Source organism: Catharus ustulatus, chromosome 3, assembly GCF_009819885.2.
Source record: "Catharus ustulatus isolate bCatUst1 chromosome 3, bCatUst1.pri.v2, whole genome shotgun sequence".
NCBI classification, from domain to species: Eukaryota; Metazoa; Chordata; class Aves; order Passeriformes; family Turdidae; genus Catharus; species Catharus ustulatus.
The window spans coordinates 27,312,493-27,331,134 of record NC_046223.1 but is presented as its reverse complement, the minus strand read 5'-3'; the positions used below and the strand labels follow the sequence as shown (position 1 = coordinate 27,331,134).

Genomic DNA, 18,642 nt, shown 5'->3' with positions numbered 1-18,642 from the left:
TGTTTTCCAAACATTTGAAGAACCTGACATTCTTAACAATTTTGAGAAATTAAATAATTTTTGAAATTGTTTGCAGCCTGTGAGCAAGCTGAAGCAATTCTGCACCGAATTAAAAGAAGCGAAGATGCACTCGGCACCGTTACCATTTATCTTGCGCTGCGCTTTGGAGACCAACAGATTGGGTACTCTACTTATTTAGTTATTTTACTTGTGCTCTATAGAGTATTTGGTCACTGTTTAATTATTTTTATGAACGTTTTCAGCCTTGGCCATTGATGTGATGAAGCTGATGAAGGAGGAAGGCTTGCCACTCAGACCTCACTATTGCTGGCCACTGCTAGCTGCATACCAGAAGGAGAATAATCTTAAAGGTTAGTTGTCTGATAAATGCTCCTGTAGCATTATTGCAGACCTAGTGCACAAATCTTACTGCTGTGAGATTCTTCAGAAATCAAATAAAGCTTTTGCTGTATGTCTGTCCCCGTTTCAAACAATTTTTCCTTCAGAAAGATATTTTAAAATCTCCTTTCTTACTTGATTGTGATACAGTCCTACAAATTTCACGTCTCGCTTGACATAGAAAGATGTGTTTAGTTAATTTTTTTTAACTCTTCACATTCTTTCTGCATTCCAGTGTTCTTTATGCTGCTCATTACTATTTACAGTTTACTCTTGAAGAAACTGAAATCCAAGTGAAGAATTTAAAAGTAAGGTTATGTTATTATAGCTCTCTTGGACTGCAAACCCAGTCCTTTATTCAAACCAGCTTCTTATTATTTGCCTGATGAACCAAACCTGAGTTTTGTTGCAATCATAAAAACTGCAGGAGAACTTACAATGCTGAATATGTGAGCCTGACCTGACAGCATACTGATTGAAGGACAAAAATGCTCAATCTTTGGGATTCTTAAGTAGGTTGAAGCATTTAGCATACTTTCCCCTGTTACACATGGGGATGTCTACAGGATATGAATAAGAATTGAAAAAATATTAAATTTTAGAGTACAGTATCTAATTCTTTGGTTTGCGTTATTGGTAATTCAGAAAAAATGGTATTGTAAAAAGATGCTTTTAACAGAAGTACTTCCCCCTTGGGGAAACAAAAAACTGTCTTTTTCATCTTATCTCACAGTATAATGTGCTTTAGAATGAGATGCAGAGTTGTTAGTGTGACACTGGGTGACAAACAAAATGCACAAACAAAAAAAAAGTGCTTTTAGCAGACTCTTCATATCGCAATTTTATCTTAAATATACAGTCACATTCCAGTTTGGAAGAAATGCTGAAACAAGTATTCCCTAATTGTTTCTGGCTATAAAAATGTCTCAAGTATTTTTCAAAAAGCCTTTGTGAAAACAATATTCAGTTTTTATTAACTCTTTAGGCTCTGTTCCTGCTAGACTACTACCCAAGTTTATCCAGCTTTTCAAATCCTTGAAAGTTCTATGATATTTTAAAAGTCTGGAAATGTTGTTTTACTTAGGTCCTTTGTGACTTACTTGAAACACAGTGTTGCCAAAAATAAGTGAATTGAAATCAGTGTCATACTTCTCTGTGTGGATGCTGCCTACTGAAAAAAACTGCTATCATTTACTCCATGAAAAATTTCACTTCACTAACACAATTCTAAGAGATGTTGGAAGTAATTTTAAGTTTAGACTTGGCTCCCAAAATTGAAGCAATATTTGGGTGTCAAGACAAACTTAAGTTTTCGTACTTCTTGTGGTCTTTGTCAAGATCAGAGGTTGCCTTAATTTGGACTCCCTGCTGTAGAAACCAGCTGTGCTTTGGCAACTGTACGTGCTGCTGGAAGTCATGTAAGCAAATTGAGAAGAAAACTGATAAAGGATCTCTCAATTCTAGCATTTTTAACCATTTTCCATAGAGCCTTTGTTTTTCTGTCTGCAAGGGCATTGCATACACATAGTTCTGCATGGCTATAAGATTATGCTGTTTATTTGCAAACTCATTTTGCAGCCTGGTACTCACTGTCCAAGTTTATACTGTCAAGTGGAAGCAATACTATTCTGTACAAACCTACACAAGTCAGTGATTTTGCAATTCTTAAAATACATTAGGTACGAAGATAGCTGATCAGTTGCTTCTGTAGTGAAGAACCAGTGTAACTATTCTTGCTGAATAGTGAGAGATTGTCTTCTTCCTCTATGTAAGCTTGCATTCATTTTTTTCTGAGTTAATAATTTAAAAAATGAATAAATTAGTTCCACTATTTAAAAATACAACCAATACATTTGAAGAAAGGTAAATAGGGGAAAAGATCTCATCCACCCTGAAATTTTTTCATAGAAATAATATAACAGATAGTCATGCTGCAGTGAGAACCTAAGGGTGACAGCAGATAGTAAATTAATAGAATGGTGCTTTCTAGGAGCAAAAAATAATGTGAACAGAAGTATAGACGCAGTATCACATCTCATACAAAAATAAGATAGTTAATTTCTCAACAAAGTAGTAATGCCCAGTGTAATGTGTGTAGTTTTGTGTTTTGGTATAAGTAAGGCTGGTAATGGAAGAGAACTTAGAGGAAAAACTATAAAAATATGATAGGATGTAGATTGGACTACAAAATCAGAATAAACAGAATAAAACCCATAAACTGTCTAGAGCTGTAGTGTACAAATATCTGAATCAGTACATATACTATGACCCAAACAATTAAGTAGCATATAGCAGTGTTTAATTGCATGTTTCTCTAATGCTTATTATAGCAAAACCTAACACTGGATAGCAAAGAAAATTCTGTAATTTCTGTATTACAGAATTGTTTTTGAAAGAAAAGTAGCAGTGAAGAGGTGGCTAGGAAGTATGAGACTAAAAGAGGCCATTTTAAATACACCTTAACCACTCTGAAATAGCAAACAGTTCTTTTCAGTCATTTTACGCAGGCAAATAATTTCAGGTGGGGCATTGCCTTTATGTGCAGCTGTTACATGAGTTGATAAATACTTATTTCCTTAGTGTTTATTAGGCTTTTAGGAATGAAAAGTGTTTGGAGGGTTTAAAAGATCAGTATGTAGTGGATTTGCTACTGGCACTGAGAGTCATTTGGTATCAGATTATGCACTAAAATTGGGAGGGCCTAGTGTAAATAAGCAGAAATGTTCAACTTAGGCTTATTTATGAATATTTTATAGCTTCACTTTGCCTTTGAATGATTTGATGTTATTTTTAAAAACACTTTTTACAAGTGTATATCTTGCTTTTGGGTTCTACTGTTGTTGAACTTCTGTATAAACTATTGTTACATACAAAACCCATGCTTAGTGAACAGTAATTCAGTTTTTACTCTGGAAAATAAGAACCTAGGTCCGGAAGGGACTAAGGATGGTGATTTCACAAAGTTACTGCTTGAAATCTTGTTTTATAGACAGACTTCTCTGGCAAAGAACATTCTGAGTGGATCTGAAATTACCAGCACAGCAAAAAGACACTAAATACTATGCTTTCCTGAATGTAACCTTACTTATTGAGCTGAAGTTTTAGTATTTTGTTTCATCAGAAAACTACTTAAAACCAAATTTAACCTCCCTTGCACATGTAGAACTGTACATAACTGCCTTATAAATGCCTTCTGTTCTCTGTATGGGGGTGCTTTAGGGAGTAGGCATGTCTTAACTGTGGGAACCTTAGGAAATGAATGGTAGACTGCAATGCAAGCCTCACTTCTCAGTTTTTGAAAAGCTGCTCTACCACATAACTGTTATGACCACCTCATAGTTCATCTCTCCTATATTTAGTCTTCAATATACTGATTTGAGGTTGGAATCTGTTGTGTTGTGCTGTTTGAATGCTGTTTCCAGTATTGACAAAAAGAAGTTTGTTTTGTTTCCTGTTTCTCTCTTCTTTGTACTCTATTGTTTGATTTTGTATACCCAACTCCTGTGTACTTACATATGTCAACCTAAGATCGCAAAAAGTCTGTTCTTGATCAAGCAGGTAGTTGACCAAAAGATTTTACTGGAGATTTTAGTCATGCCCAGTCTTCTGGATCAGTGGTCTCCAGAGTGGGGTGTGCAAGGCAATCCATTGGGTTGTGAGTGTTAGCAAATAAATATTTTATCCTTTTGGCTCTCTATTTTCATGTATTTCTGATGACGCCCACAATATATCAGTACAGTTCTATACATGTGTGTAATTTCTAAATCAATTAACATGTATATTTGGGGGGTTGTTCTCAAAAAAGTTTGTGAGACCAGTGTTCTTCATGAACATAACTGCACTTTTTTGTGCCTTTCTTTTTTAGTCTGTTTTTTGGTTGGGGGAGAGAGAAGAGGTCCAATATGAGAAGCAAAGATTTTATAAAAGTCCACATACATAATGCTCAAATCTTTTTAACTGAAATGGAAATGTTTCATTGCTTAATATTGTGGAAGATGTTTATTTGACTGTAAAGTAGTTCTGCTTTTGGTGAGGTAGAAAATGTATGCAAAACCGTAGGACTCTGTGTTGGTTTCATTAATTTTCTGTTGCCCCAAAAATTGTACATCAGCCACCTTAAAAAAAAAAACAACTGCTACACATGTTTTCATTTTCAGTTTGTGATTACTTTTGCTATGCAATTACTTTGGTGCGGTATGGTTGTGGTATCTGCATCTTGCTGTTGTGCTGGTGTTCTGTTTCTCACACCTGCTCTTTTCTGCTGAGGAGGTGTGCCCTAGTCTATCTGCTGGGGGGTGGGGATGCTTAACAAGCCTTTTTTTCTGCACTCCTCTGCATACAAGCTTGAACTCATACCTCTTGAGTGCACCACACCTTACTCACTATGGAATCTAGTTCTTGGTCTTCAAACTACTTTTTAGTGTTACAGTTATTTTGAAAAGGTTTCAGTGTAAGAGGACTTAATATATTTTCTGGGATATTGAAAACATGAAATAGAAACTAGCTGTCAACATTTGAAAGGTACGAAGAAAGACTTAGTGTAATTAATTCTTTATTCATGTTTTTGCAGATTCTGGTCCAAAATCAGAGTTTTGTTTAAGGCAAACTCGAACAGATGATGCGACTTTAATCTAGTGTGACTTGCCTGCATGTATTTTCAAGTGCTCAAAGGGAATTCACATTTGATTATTTGCACCATAGTGCACTGCATAAAATATTCATGGAAGTGTCACTTTTCCATAGGTGGCACTCCAGGGCAAAGACAGGGACTTTGGACATTTTTAAAGTAATAAGTATGAAATGCAAGTTGAAAAAAACATATGTTGTTTGGTACTGGTGTCCTGCAGCAACTGACAAAGCATTTTTAGACCGGCAAAAAATTATTATACCTGTATTGGTTTTGACAGGGGTTCAAAGTTTGGTAGCTAAGGTTACTGTAAGAAGTTTCTGCAAATCAGAGGAGTGTGAACAGTTAAAAAGAATGGCTTACTCTAAAATTACATTGTAGTTGCTGGACTATTAATATTTGGTATCTAGTGTCTTCAAATGTGACTCTACCGAAGTGATACACAGTCTCGTTGTATGACACTATGTGAAACCTGATAAAGTTACAGCGTAGCTTCGGTGGGCTTGGGGGACTCCAGCCTTTTTCTGAATTTCCAGTTTGAAACTGGTGTGTTGTAATCAACCAGTTTGATTACAAACATGTTACTACTTTTAAACAAGTCCAGAGAAAAGTCCTGAACACTAATGCTAATCAGAGCTGGGTACTGGGAGCAAAACTAAGTATGCGTGAAGGATGTGTTTGTATCTTGAGTTTATGTACTTTACATCAAATTTCAGATTTGTTTTTTATGCACAGTAATACGGACATTTTGATACATAGCTCTGTAAGATGTTCTGCAAACATGACTTACATTTACTGTATTAGAAAATAACTGTGTAATAGCAATTTCCAAATGGAACTTTGACGATTTTTGTAGTACGGCACAGAATATGAAGTTTTGTAAATCTATTTTAAATTTCACAGTTAAGAATTCTATTAATACCTAAATTGCAAGACTTTTCATGACAATTTCAAGGAGGGAAATTGAGGAAACAATTCCTTTTTTTGTAAAGCAGCATTTATTTTTACATATTGATAATCAAGTTTTCATTTTTCTGAATGCTTAGACTTGTTAATTTTGCCTTGATAGGTATCTTTGAGGTCCTCAAAATGATGCATAAATTGGGGGTGGACCTTGATGCAGAAACGTATACAGACTATGTTTTTAAAAACTTTGCTGATACTGAAACTGCCCATGCCCAGCTGAAGGTAAGTTTACATGTAAAATTTGTAAAACTGGCTGGTATGATGAAGCCTGTTCAGGATATTTAGAATGTTTTTCAAACAGTTGTTGCACTGATGGTTTGTTTATCATGTCTTCCTCCTGCTGCTTTTATTTTTTCATAACTAACCAAAGTATTTTGCTCCAGATCCAGTAGCTTTTTTTTTTCCTAAACTGGAGAAGTAAATGAGTGAATAATGCCCCTTTTTATTTTTTACTGGGGACTGGAATTACTACAGTTGCTTCTGGTGAATAATTTTTTTTTTACTGGCTAAAGAATTGAGAATTGGAGACCAAATTTAAGTGTCCCCGTCTTTCTGCCTTTTGTAACTTTGTCTCTTGCAGCTGATTTCAATACAAAAAATTTTGGATTGGTAGCGACTCATTTGGCTGCTGTGTAGACTCCTGTAGAACACCTTCCATGTTCTCAACAGCTACCTTTGGGAAGGAAATGTTTAGAAATATGAAGTATCAGGAGGTCTTCTGTAAGGAGTTCCATGGTTGATTGCTTTTTCTCTAGGAAAATGGCTGCCTGTTTGAAAGTGTTGGGCTCTATACAGCAGAAATGAGAAGTGAGGCACTGCACGGGAGACTGGATAAAGTTCTTTCTTTACGTGAGTATTTTTCATGTTGCTTGTTACTGTGTATTCAGTGATAGTGTGAATTGGTTGTGGGCTGAGAGATTTACTTGTGTTAATATGTGAGGTTTCAACATATGTGGAGAACTTGAGCAAAGTGCTTATCATGTGAGGTCTCCTATGATGACTTGTCAGATTGAAACTGCCAATTCTGAGCCATAAATCATAGTTTAAATTCTTCTTTGGTATTGAACTTGGCCGTAAGATTTACATACAAGTTATTTGCAAATAACAGCTTCACTGTGATTGTGACAGGAGTGTGACAGTCTTGCACTTAGAGAGCTTAAGCAAAGAGTTTGTTTTCCACAAGGCCTTTTAGGTGGTTGGTGCTGGGATTGCTTTTGTTTTCAGCATCAATGACTACAGAAAGCAAGGAACGATGCAGCTCTGAAGTACCACAGTTACTCATGAAAGAACCAACTTTAAAGATCTGATGGTCACTGACATTAACCTGAGGCTGTTCTGCTGATCTCTTGGTCATGGAAGTTATGTATAAATGTGTGATTGGTTAATTAGGCATTGAATTGTAGCATGTTTAAGAGTTTCGTCTGAAGACTGTTCTGATGCTCAGTGCTTGCAAATGTTAATTTGTGTCATTGACTGAATGTATGGGATAGGATAGGATAATTTGCTTGGTTTAGTAGGAATATGTGATTCTCGTCAAAATTTAAATAGTTTTTATATTCCTAGTATACTGAGATATTAATAAAATACCTAAACTTGGGCTAAATCTGATACAGAAAACCAACAGTTTTATTTGTTCAAGGCTCAGGGAAAAGCTTAAGCAGTTGTTTGTTGCAGTTGTCATTAACTGTTTTATTTAACAAATGTATAAATAAATATACCATGACTCTGGGAAGCCATTGTGTTGCAGATGAAAAAATTGAGTACTTACTAATCAGTGATTTGATTTTGGTATAGGGGAGTTATCAGTTAGTGAATTTTCAAGATTCACCTTACATTTTGCCAGTACTTTGTTTGGTTTTATTAAAAAAAAAAACCCGTAAACTCAACCATTGACCCTAAAAAAAGAAATACCTAAAAAAACTTCAAAATTTTTTTCAAAGGAGGACTGTTTATTAACAATGAAATCTCTTCTCGAATGTGAAATAGTCTCAGGGTTTTTTTTCTCCATGAAAACGTAGACCCCCTCCTTTCATTCTGGTTTACTGAAACAGGCTGGTTTTAATGTGTTGTAAGACATAAGTGCATGTATGCCTGATGTATGTCAAAAGTATGACACAGACACATAGAGTAAGTCGAATTCTATCTCACTCAAAAAATTAGTATCACATAGTATATTGTTTAACCATTGTCTGTGAGTTGAATTTAAATCTTGTAGTGGTATTTCTGTTTACAAAGACCAGGGTTAATAATTCATGGAGACATATCAAATTTCTTTGAACTTGAGCTTTAAAGGAAGCTACTCCGTAAATAGTTTACCAAGCTGAAATGAATGCTAGTAAATCTAATTAGCACCTATGTGATGATAAGGCACAGATATTAAACAGCTGATTTTTTTTTTTCTTTTTGACTTGTCTCTTTTTGCAGTATTACAAAGAGGGAAAAATAGATGCAGTATGGAAAATAGTTTGAGATTGTCTCATCAGTGTAGTCAGAGGAGGCAAAGGTTGGTTATTAATGCTGGCTGCTATCTGGGTGTATTGATTCAGCTTCTCATGCCTTATAATGTATAGATTTCTGCTACTGACAAGATGAAAACTCCGAAGCATCAGCTGAGGAATCTGGGCACATAAGGCAGTGTACATGAGAGCTGCTTTTTCCCTTTATCATGCCGTTCCATTCCACTTCATTGTCAGCCCCTTGATTTTCTCAGACTTGTTTGTTGCTAAGGAAACCAGGTTGCCGATTGTCAGCAGCAGCTGAGCATACTAAGATGCTTTTTTGCTCGTCTTTTTATGAGCAAAAAGTTTAATATACTGCTGGAGGAGAATTTGTATTGAGGGTGTCTTGAAACCAACTTTACCTGAGATTCTCAAACAAAAAGAAATGTTCCAGTATTTGAAACTAGGGAAGTGCTCTTAGTGTGTTCTTGCCTTTGACTTCCCAAGTTCTTTTAGAGCTGGTATTTTTATTTTGGTTATCTTCTACCATATTGCAGCCCTTGCTGAAAGAGCCCTGTGCAGTCAGGTTTTTACAGCAGTTAATTCCATTGTGATGCTGAAGTGCGATGATGGTAACTTCATGCAGGACATAAATGCACCCACTACTGTTATTTTTTTCTTTGCTGGTCTGTGGTGCTGGAATGAGAGACAGCAGTTCTACAGGAAGAAGGTAGAATGCTATGGACTATTCAGTCAAGAAATGCTGTAAAGATGAGGACATGAAGCATAACTGTAAATGACCTCTCAGGGACATCTAATTTTAAGTGATTTTGCTGTTTCCTTTGTGTTCAAATAATATTGTATGTAACAATATATAGAACTGTATGTTTGTCTCTTTTTTCCCCCCTTAGATTTAATTTAATTCAGTGAATAGCACTTTAGATGGAACTACTTTTTCTTTCTTTAGGGCATTTATACTAGCAAAAGCAACCACTTAAGAAAGTGTTGAGCCATTAATTTTTGCGTGGACTTTTTTAAATTTTATTTTTATTACTATTTGAAAAACTAAAAGGCAGAAATTTAGAACCTGTTTTAAGGCAAGTGTTCAGTCTGAACAATTAGCAAACCATTTGCTTTCAGTTTCTTTTCTTGTTCCAGCACTAATATCTCAGGTTTTCTTGTTTAATATTTTTTGAGGTTTGTTTTGCTTTTTGGAATTGGTCTTGAACTTTCTTACAAGTAAAGATACTTTATGCAATTAATAATTCATATTAAAAGTTAATTTATTATCTGTTGACATTAAAGGCAATGTAGAGGGAAAACACTCTCTGAATATTTGATTGCTTTTGAAATGGATCTGATTTAGAGCTGATAAAATGACTGTTGCAAACACTTTGATATTTGAAATCTTGGTTTATAAATGTTTGTCAGCATTTAGTAAACTATCAAAGTAGCATTTCAAGTGATGGTCTATTTACATGATCTACTGAGTTGTTCAGGGATTTTTTTGACGCTGGCTATTGAGAAATATTGTTTTCATTTATAGTGTCTTCTGCAAACACACCTGCTATTGATTATCGACTGTTTAGAAACAGCCTCATTTTGGGTTTTAAAAGGTAAGGTTCTTTTATGAATACTTCTGTTTTCCTATGTAACAAAGGTCCCTCTCCTTTTTGTTTTGTTGAGCACAAGTCTGTCCTGTTTTTTGCCCCCTGTTTCATATTTTAGAAGTAGCATTCCAAGTCTAGTAGGAGATACTGTTGTTCCTCCCTGCTTCCCTCCTTTTCCTTGCCTCTGCTATATATGAGCATGCACTTGAAACAGTAGAATGCAGTAGATGAAAAATAATTTCGTTGTTCTTTGTTCTGTGCTCTTTGCTAGTATATAAAGTGAGGGTAGTAAACATTTGGGGGTTTATCTTTATTTACATTTTTTATAAACAGCTATACTATTGTAAAAATTCCCTAAAGATTATCACTATTAACTAATAAAGTAATAGAGTGTTTGATGAAGATGAAATACCAGTAGGAACCTAGCAGATTCTGCTACATCTGCTAATTTTCTGTGCCCTCTGGGTTGGTATGGCTCCTGAACACTCACATGTAACACCTAGTTCTGAGCTACATTGCCAGGACTTTGTATTCACAGTCATATGGTCCTGTTCCTTGTGAATTTGCAAGGTTGTCCTAAGCTTATGCAAATACATGTGGATTAACAAGCACTTCTGTCATGCACTGCTTGCCCCAGTCAAACGTTTAGGATTGGGAATGATAGGGATTTTTTCAGCATGCCTATAGCACAGGGAGCAAGAGAAGTCCCCTAATATTACTCAGGACCACGGTTTGAAGACTGATTTTGTTATTTCCTGGGATTTTGTAATGAGTGTGAATTAGAATTGTGTTTCAGTTGGGTATTAGTAGAACATAACAAATGAACATGACCAAAATAATTTCCTAGTAAATTGCATGTTCTATCTAGCTGGTCCTTATGTATCATGGGAAGAGGAGGAGAAAAGGCAAACCGGTGTTGAAATTCGGTTTGTTACCTAGGCCCTAGCTGCTCTTGGCATCCAAGGGATAAGGGAAATTTTAGATCCACTAGGAATATGTTGCTATTCCTTTAAATAGTGAGCTCCAGAATAATCTATTTCAGATGTATTAATTAAAAAAACAGATTTTCTAAACACATTTTCTCTCTGTAAGTATAGATAAATATCCAGTTGAAGTAGGACTTTCATTAGAAAGTAAACCATGCGAATGTTTACCACACATGATCAAGGCTAGCCTGAAATACCTCTGCCACTGGGGTGCAAATGTGCAGAATGTGGTTTAAAGTATCTCTAAATGTCATCATCTCACTAGCAAGCTAGTTGCTAAAAATTGCAGTCTGCTCAAGTGAAACAGTTACTGTTCTCTTAGTGGGAATAGTTCCTGCTGGTCTGATTACAGCAGTTATTGGACATCTGGGCTAAACGCTCCAAATTTTCATGGAAATTAAGGTTATGGGTCTTTTGATGTGATTTATTTGGGGATGGGATGGTGCTGTTTTATCTCACTTTTTACTTCAGCTTTTCTTGCCACTTTCAAATGGGACATAAGTTTTCTTTATCTGTTCCATATTATTCTTTTGCTTACCTTTCTTGCTGCTGGTTTCAGACACTGTATTTAAGGTCCCCTGTGCTCACATTTTACCCTTACATTATTTCTGAAAGCGTACCCACTCATGTTACCTTTTCTGTTTTAAATTTAATGGCTAGAACAGCCTGACCATGAAACTTGAGGGTACGATAGAAGAAAGAATATTTGTAGGTTTTGTAAAGACCGCAGCAAAATTTTATGGCTAAATGCAGGTCTTGAGTGTTCAAATGAGCAAAGTTCAGGATTGGAGTACAAAAGTACAGGGTAGGGACGCCAGAGACACATGAACAATGTCTGTGGCAGACTAGTTTATGGATTTCCATTGAAACTGCTCTTCTCTGGTAACTGCTTCAAAGTATTCCCATTCTATTTGCCTGATGTACCATTACTATTTCAGAGTCAAGTACTTTAGGAAATTGATGCATTTGATATCTGCAGTTCATTGTCATCCTGTCAGTGGTGGAGTGAGTTCACCCAACAAAGCTTAACTAACCTCACAGATGGCATTTTCTTTTCACTCTGTGTGGACCTGCATTTGACTCATTTTCAAATACAAGTGGCAGTTGCACAGAAAGAAGAAATGCTTTGTAGGCTTGAACTTCCTAAATAAAATCCTAAACTTCTGTGACTGTGTTCCAGTTTTTGTGCATTCAGACTGACATCTTATTTTCCTCTAATGAGAATTACAGGAAGATAAAATTGTGTCTTGTTTTTGTTCTCTTACCCTTGCCTATGTTAATGCTGTTTTATGGCTATCAAAAAGTTACAGTTGTTGAAAAGTTACAGCTTCTGTTGAGAATTTTGGAGTTATACGAATTATGGGAAAACATCAAATTTTTAATACTTGAGACAGCAGATTAAGATGTCAGGAGTTTTATACTTTAGTGAACTGGCTGACATGATTTTTGGTTGTAACCTCATGATGTACAGAGAAGTGTTATTCTTCAAGTTCTGTCTCAGTCTATGATGGGAGAAATTCTATGTTTTGTTTTCTGTGTTTTAAAATATTACATGTTTCTCTCACTATAGTGAACATTATACCTTAAGAGATTTGATTACTTTCTTTTTTTGCATAGTATAAATGCATCAATAGCTGCCTGTAATCTTGGTGTATTAGAAGTCTAATGCATAGGAAAGCTAGATTTTTTTTAGCAAATTCCATTTATCAAGTGTTTTCTATGTAAAGTGCAGCTTGTTTGAATGAAACTTATTTTCTTGAAATGCTGAATAGAGAAGTGTAAAACAAAAATAGGATATGTTAAAGAAAATTAAGATATGCTAAAAAATTGAAGCAAGATCAAAACTAAAACACATTCTAGTCATAAGTGATCAAAATAATGTTGCATTAAGTTTTTAGCAGAAATTATGACCATATTGAGTATAGTGAAAAGTCCTGAAGTTATTCTATACAAAATTAGTTTAAACCAGCAATTACTGTATTTTAATTTCATCTAAATAAGATCCTGAGTGTTGATGTTCTGTGTTGTATTAGAGAAAGCTACAAGAGTAAAATAATTTTGTTGCTTTTAATTTGTTATCCTTTGCTGCCCTCTTCAGCTCAGATGATGTACAGCTATGGAGCAAGGTAAGTGGAGATAAATAAAATCAAGATTCTTTAGGCATGGCATGTTTATGGTCTATTACTGTAAATCTGAATTTGAAACTGCAAATTGTAGACCTGATTAATTTGAGCAAGACTTCTGTCAGTGACAGATCAGGTAAGTGTATCAAACCAAGTTTTCAAATTAGACAGTTAAGTGAAATCGGGAAAAATCAAGTGTGGTGTTGCCATATCATTTAACTTATTCTACTGCAATTTCTAGATCAATGTAGTTACAGCTACAAGTGGTTGTAGCTTCTGGAACAAAGTCTGCCATGGTTGTGCCACCTGGCATCAATTCACTTTCCTGCCCTCCCTAAACTTTCTTCCTATCCTCACACTGATGCTAATAAAATAGTAAAGCAGTCTTAGTTTTTCCAAGTTTCTGTTATATGACTTAAAGCATTGAAGTCACAACCAGATAAAATAAATTAACTGGATGAACTCAAAGGGAAATTTCTAGTTGTATTTCTGACCCTACATTAGGGCTTTGTTACAAAGACAGTGCAATATTACTTGGTCATTACATTTTGCACAGCATTAGAATGGAGGAGATGTTAGCAGATACTGCTTTAGATGTGGTTTCAGAATTTGGGAAGGGATGCTTTTTGTTGTTATTTTTCAGTACTGTAACTGCTGATTAATAAAAGTACATTATTAATTTCACAAAAATCTTGGAATGAATTGGAAATTGAGATTTGGAAAGTCACTGATCAATGATTTGCATAAAATCAGTGAAGGATTTTTTTTGCGTTTTACTGCCTTTTACTGTTATGTGATGATTCTGGTGAGAGGATGTTTTTGTCGACTGCCTCTCCTTCCTTTTTTGCATTTAAAAAAATAGGAGGGCAGGGAAAGAAAAAAGGGGATGTCTTACTGGTCCAATTATAAAAATAATTTTGAAGGACAGAAGGCTCAAGTAATGGTGGTCTGCATTGTGAAATCTAAAATTAATTCTGCTCTTCATCACAATGGAAGAAAAATACATTTTGTTGTCTTCACTAAATTAAAGAGTAAATACATACACTGAACTTGTAAAATAAGAAATGCTAACTTGGGAAATAAATAGACACCTAGAAACAGAAATAATATTGCACATTTTTTTCTGTAATTCATCCCTTTTAGTATTCTGATATTTGATTCCAAAGAACTGTTATGATTTCCTTGGATTTTATTGCAGTGTATTGATTTGTCATAGGAAGATGAGAGGAAAAGGGCAGAAAAAAGCTGTAGTTTAATTGTGAACAGTGTCCATGGTGTTGATAGAAATATAATAGATGAGATATTCAGTTGCACATTTGGTATTTTTTGTCTTTATCCGTTTTCATCAATAATTGAAGATGAGGGTTCCTTTTCTTTTGTCATTACTTAAAACACAGCACTTTGGCAGTGTTTTAAGTGGCAGAGAATACATCTCCTGACTTGTCTGAGATTGCATTCTAGAATCGTGGGAGATAAAACAAAAATTCTTGAAACACAATTTGAGTTTTTAACTGAAGATTTAATTAATAAAAATGATTTAATTTCCTTAAGAACAGTCAAATGACTTTTAAAGTGATGCTGTTTAGGTTAAAGTATTTGTAGGTAAGATATGGGGGTTTCTTTTCTTTCAGAGGAAGCAAAATCTATATATTTCTTTGGTTTGCATGATGGATCAAATGAGTGCTAAAGGTAGTTGATTGTAGTTAATTTTTATGTACGCATGTTTTGTCATTTGAAATAGTCCTTATTTACAACAGCTTATTTAAAACTAACTGTACTTGTACTAGTTACCTTAATTCTAGCATAGCATGATAATTTTTTTTCCTTCTTTCAGATATAAAAAATAAGAAGCTTTTTAGGACAATCTCAGCCTTTCTGTAAATTGGAACATAATTGTAGCATCTTCAGGAGTGACACGCTTTAAGCAGGATAGCTAACTTCCTGTAGAATGATATATAAACAGAATACTAGAGTGTTCTCTGTCTTAATGCTATACCTCAGAAAACATTTCTGTTTGCAATATTTTTTCAAGAAAACCCTATTATTTGCCAAAAAACCCCTTTGTGTTTCTTAGGGAATGACTATGATGTGGTAAAGAATAATACTTTAACAGAGAGATGCTTTATTATTTTGAGAATTCAATTTCAGATACTATTTGTCCTTGCTTGCTTCTTTTGGCTGCAATGTACGATTATTCTGTCTTACCAGATAACAGAACTGTTGTACAAGGATGAACGTTATTGCCTGACGCCTCCAGGACCAACTGGTAGAGTTTCAATTTCTATGATTGTAACTTATCCACAAATCCGTTCTTCTGTGTAATGATGGGTTTGAGGGATTACAACAGTAAACACTGATTGCTTCTTTTTGAAAGTGAAATTTGAAAACATGTTGGGTAAAATCCTGATTCAAATAATCAGAGCATATTCTGTTAGATCCACGAGATATTTTTCTTTTTAGAATTATAAACGAATCTTGCTGATAATGATTTATTTTTCTAAATTTATAGATCAAAATGGAGATTTAGAGGGAATACAGTATCAGTGCTTAAGTACTTGGAAAAAAAAGGCAGTTTTTCCTTTACTACTATTACCTTTAGTAGTAAAGGTACTGATTTTGTGAGGCAAAACAGTACTTAATATCCCATATCTTCTGCCTTGAAATAGGTATGCTTTTTTTATTTAATGTGTTTTTTTTTAAAAAAAGTTTGGGGTTTTTTTCCCCCTCCTTTCAGGACCAGAGGGGCAAGGAGGTATGGGGACAGCTAATCTTTGGGAAGGCAATACTTAGCGCTCTTCCTGTTTCGGGAAGAGGTAGTCCCCACATATTTTTACACTGCATAGATAAGAAACTTAGCATAATTTGATGAAATCTATTCATCTTGACTTTCATTGGCTAATAGGCAGTTTCTTCTTGCTCTAACGGTAAAAATATTTTTGTATGCTGTTATATTAATATTACAATACTTAATGTAGCTTGGTAATGGAATATAATGGGTAAAATGTACAGAATAAATATGCAAAGTGTTAGAAATCTGTTTTTTCTTTTGAGCAATGACAAAATATTTGTGGCAACTATTTGGGGTAGCAGGCAGGAAAGGGGGGGAAGGCCTTGGGCAGTACCACTTCTGTCACACAGTAGTGGAAAAAAATAGATTGAAGTAAGATTCTGTACTGAAAAGCTGTCACTAGGTCTGAAAATAATTAATATTCCTTTCACTCACCAGTTAGATATGTGCTCCCAAACCACATAATCTCTATGCCTCAGTGATCATTGTTGCCATTTCAGAGCCTCTCATCAGGGTGACATCTCACACCAAAATGATTTCTTATAAATTAATCTTGATAACATGACAGTCTCAGTAATTTTAGTGGAATGCTTTCTCTTGTTTTTTTCCACAGAAGCTGTTGGCTATTTTCTTTATCACTTGATTGACAGCATGAGTGACTCAGAGGTACAGGCCAAGGAGGAGCGTTTGAGACAATACTTCCATCAGCTGAAGGAGATGGTACCATTTCATTTTTTGCTACATAATGCCTGTCCTGCCTGACATGTATCTATTAGGTTTGAAATTGCTGCTTTTAAGTACAACCAGACCACTTCTCAATGACATGCAAGAGCTGGAGACTTGAATTACGTCTGAGATAATTTCTGTTAGACAAATTTCAGTTTGGTTGTGTTTCAAAACTCATGTAATTTTTTTCCCCACCTCTTGGTACAGAATATAGTAATCCCTACAAGCCACTACAACGGCATTTGCAGACTGCTGGACTCCTCTCAAGTTCCTGAATTAATTAAGGTCTGTGGTTCTATAGCAATTACTTTGAATCTAAAAAAATCTCAGAATATATATTCTCCTTTGCAAAATAAATATCTTCATGCAGTGATTATATGTAAGCCTTTTAACCTTTCTATGATTTTTCACTGTTGTAGCTGGTTTCATGTCTAATGTGAAAGGGATACATTTAATAAGTGCTGTTTCAAGTCAGTGTAATAATGCTGCACTGCAGAACACAGCTTTTTTTACCATTGCTATTATATAATTACCTTGAACTTTTTGAGTATGATATGCTTACTTACAGATTGAACTTTGGGGGAGATAAGTGATATTTTTGTCTTACTGAATTTCAGGATGCAAGGTTACTGTGCAATAAAAAATCCCTGTCTACAGACGACATTTCAGAAGTAAGTAAATTCACAGATAGCTATGGTTGTTCTTACTGTAATAATACTGTTTGGATACGGGGTTTAGATGAAGTGTAATCACTAGCTTTCAGGTCATGGAAGTATATTAACATTATTTAAATCTACCATTTGAAGTTCAGAGGTTGCTTTCCAGAGTAGGGGTAAAGGCTGTCCAGATTTTCACATAGACCTGATACTTGACCTTGGAGTTGGCTGAGGTTTCATGCCTCAGTTTCCCTGTCTGGTAGATATTTTTTTGAAAGTTCTAGTTAGTTAACAGTAGTGGAGTGAGGCTTAATTCATGCTTGTAAATTACAGTGATCCACTTGAGTGGCAGGAACCATATAAATCCATACCGCTTCTAATGGTTGAGTGTCAAGTCTTTACATTTCTGATCTGAGCAAAGTGGAGATGGTAAAAGGAACAGGCTTCTATTTCCTACTTGCCTGAACACAAAGAACTAGTGCGAGAGAAACAGTCATGTTGACCTTTGTAGATATACAACTTAATGTTGGGGTTTTTCTTACTGTATTCTGACTAAAGTCTTCAATTAGTATGTACTATTTAAACAGATAAAAGCACCTTAAATGATTAAAAATTTCTTCAGGTATGAAAGAAGAGGATTATTTTGTCTGTCTTTTATTAAAGTGATCCGACAAGTTGTTCGGGGAAGGGTGTTTTTGCAATTGACATTCTTTCTGTTACCTCCATTTAGAGTGCTAAATCTGACGTGTCTGCTTTGGAGAAGAAACTAGAAAAGCGAAAAGCTGAAAACCAGCCTATTACAGATGTCTTGAAACAACTCATACATGCTCTTTGTGAAGAAGAGGTATCTTAAGCAATGCAGAGATAATTGGAAACACACAGCTATATTTTTAAAGGGACATAAATGACTGTTATGGAAAGACATAGTTAAGCAAAGACAAGTGCAGTGCTTCAGGTTTCATGGTTTGATGCTTATAAATCAAACATAAGTGCAAAAAGCAATTAAATCAAAAGGTTAACTAATTTCAGCAACACCTTGAATGGCATGTTTTGGGGTTGCTGAAGTTTGTTTACAATAATCTGCAAAGTGAATGATAGTAACAGCTGTGATAGGTTTATCATACATGCCAAATGTCCTTTTAAGCCATGGCTCCGGTCTCTTATATCTAGATTGTCAAGCAACTGATACATGCACTAGTCATTTGCAATTCAAATATTACTAGGTTGTTAATGCAGGGATTGAAATTCCATTTTCCTGCAGGAGGAAAGCTCTTCTGAGATAAAGGGTCTCTTGCCTTCATTCGGCAGGCGTCCAGCTGTAGT

The 18,642-nt window shown here is 35.1% G+C and overlaps 1 protein-coding gene across 1 annotated transcript in view; it reads left to right on the top strand.

Annotated features, from left to right (window-relative positions):
- LRPPRC (leucine rich pentatricopeptide repeat containing) overlaps nt 1-18,642 on the top strand; it is an 85,126-nt gene that overhangs the window by 16,804 nt on the left and 49,680 nt on the right. Inside the window, exons 10-20 of the mRNA XM_033056362.2 lie at nt 77-182; nt 264-371; nt 6,096-6,214; nt 6,748-6,841; nt 9,977-10,046; nt 13,125-13,152; nt 15,358-15,415; nt 16,551-16,657; nt 16,871-16,948; nt 17,281-17,334; nt 18,050-18,163. Coding sequence (XP_032912253.1) covers nt 77-182; nt 264-371; nt 6,096-6,214; nt 6,748-6,841; nt 9,977-10,046; nt 13,125-13,152; nt 15,358-15,415; nt 16,551-16,657; nt 16,871-16,948; nt 17,281-17,334; nt 18,050-18,163 — 936 coding nt within the window. The remainder of the gene's footprint in view (nt 1-76; nt 183-263; nt 372-6,095; nt 6,215-6,747; nt 6,842-9,976; nt 10,047-13,124; nt 13,153-15,357; nt 15,416-16,550; nt 16,658-16,870; nt 16,949-17,280; nt 17,335-18,049; nt 18,164-18,642) is intronic.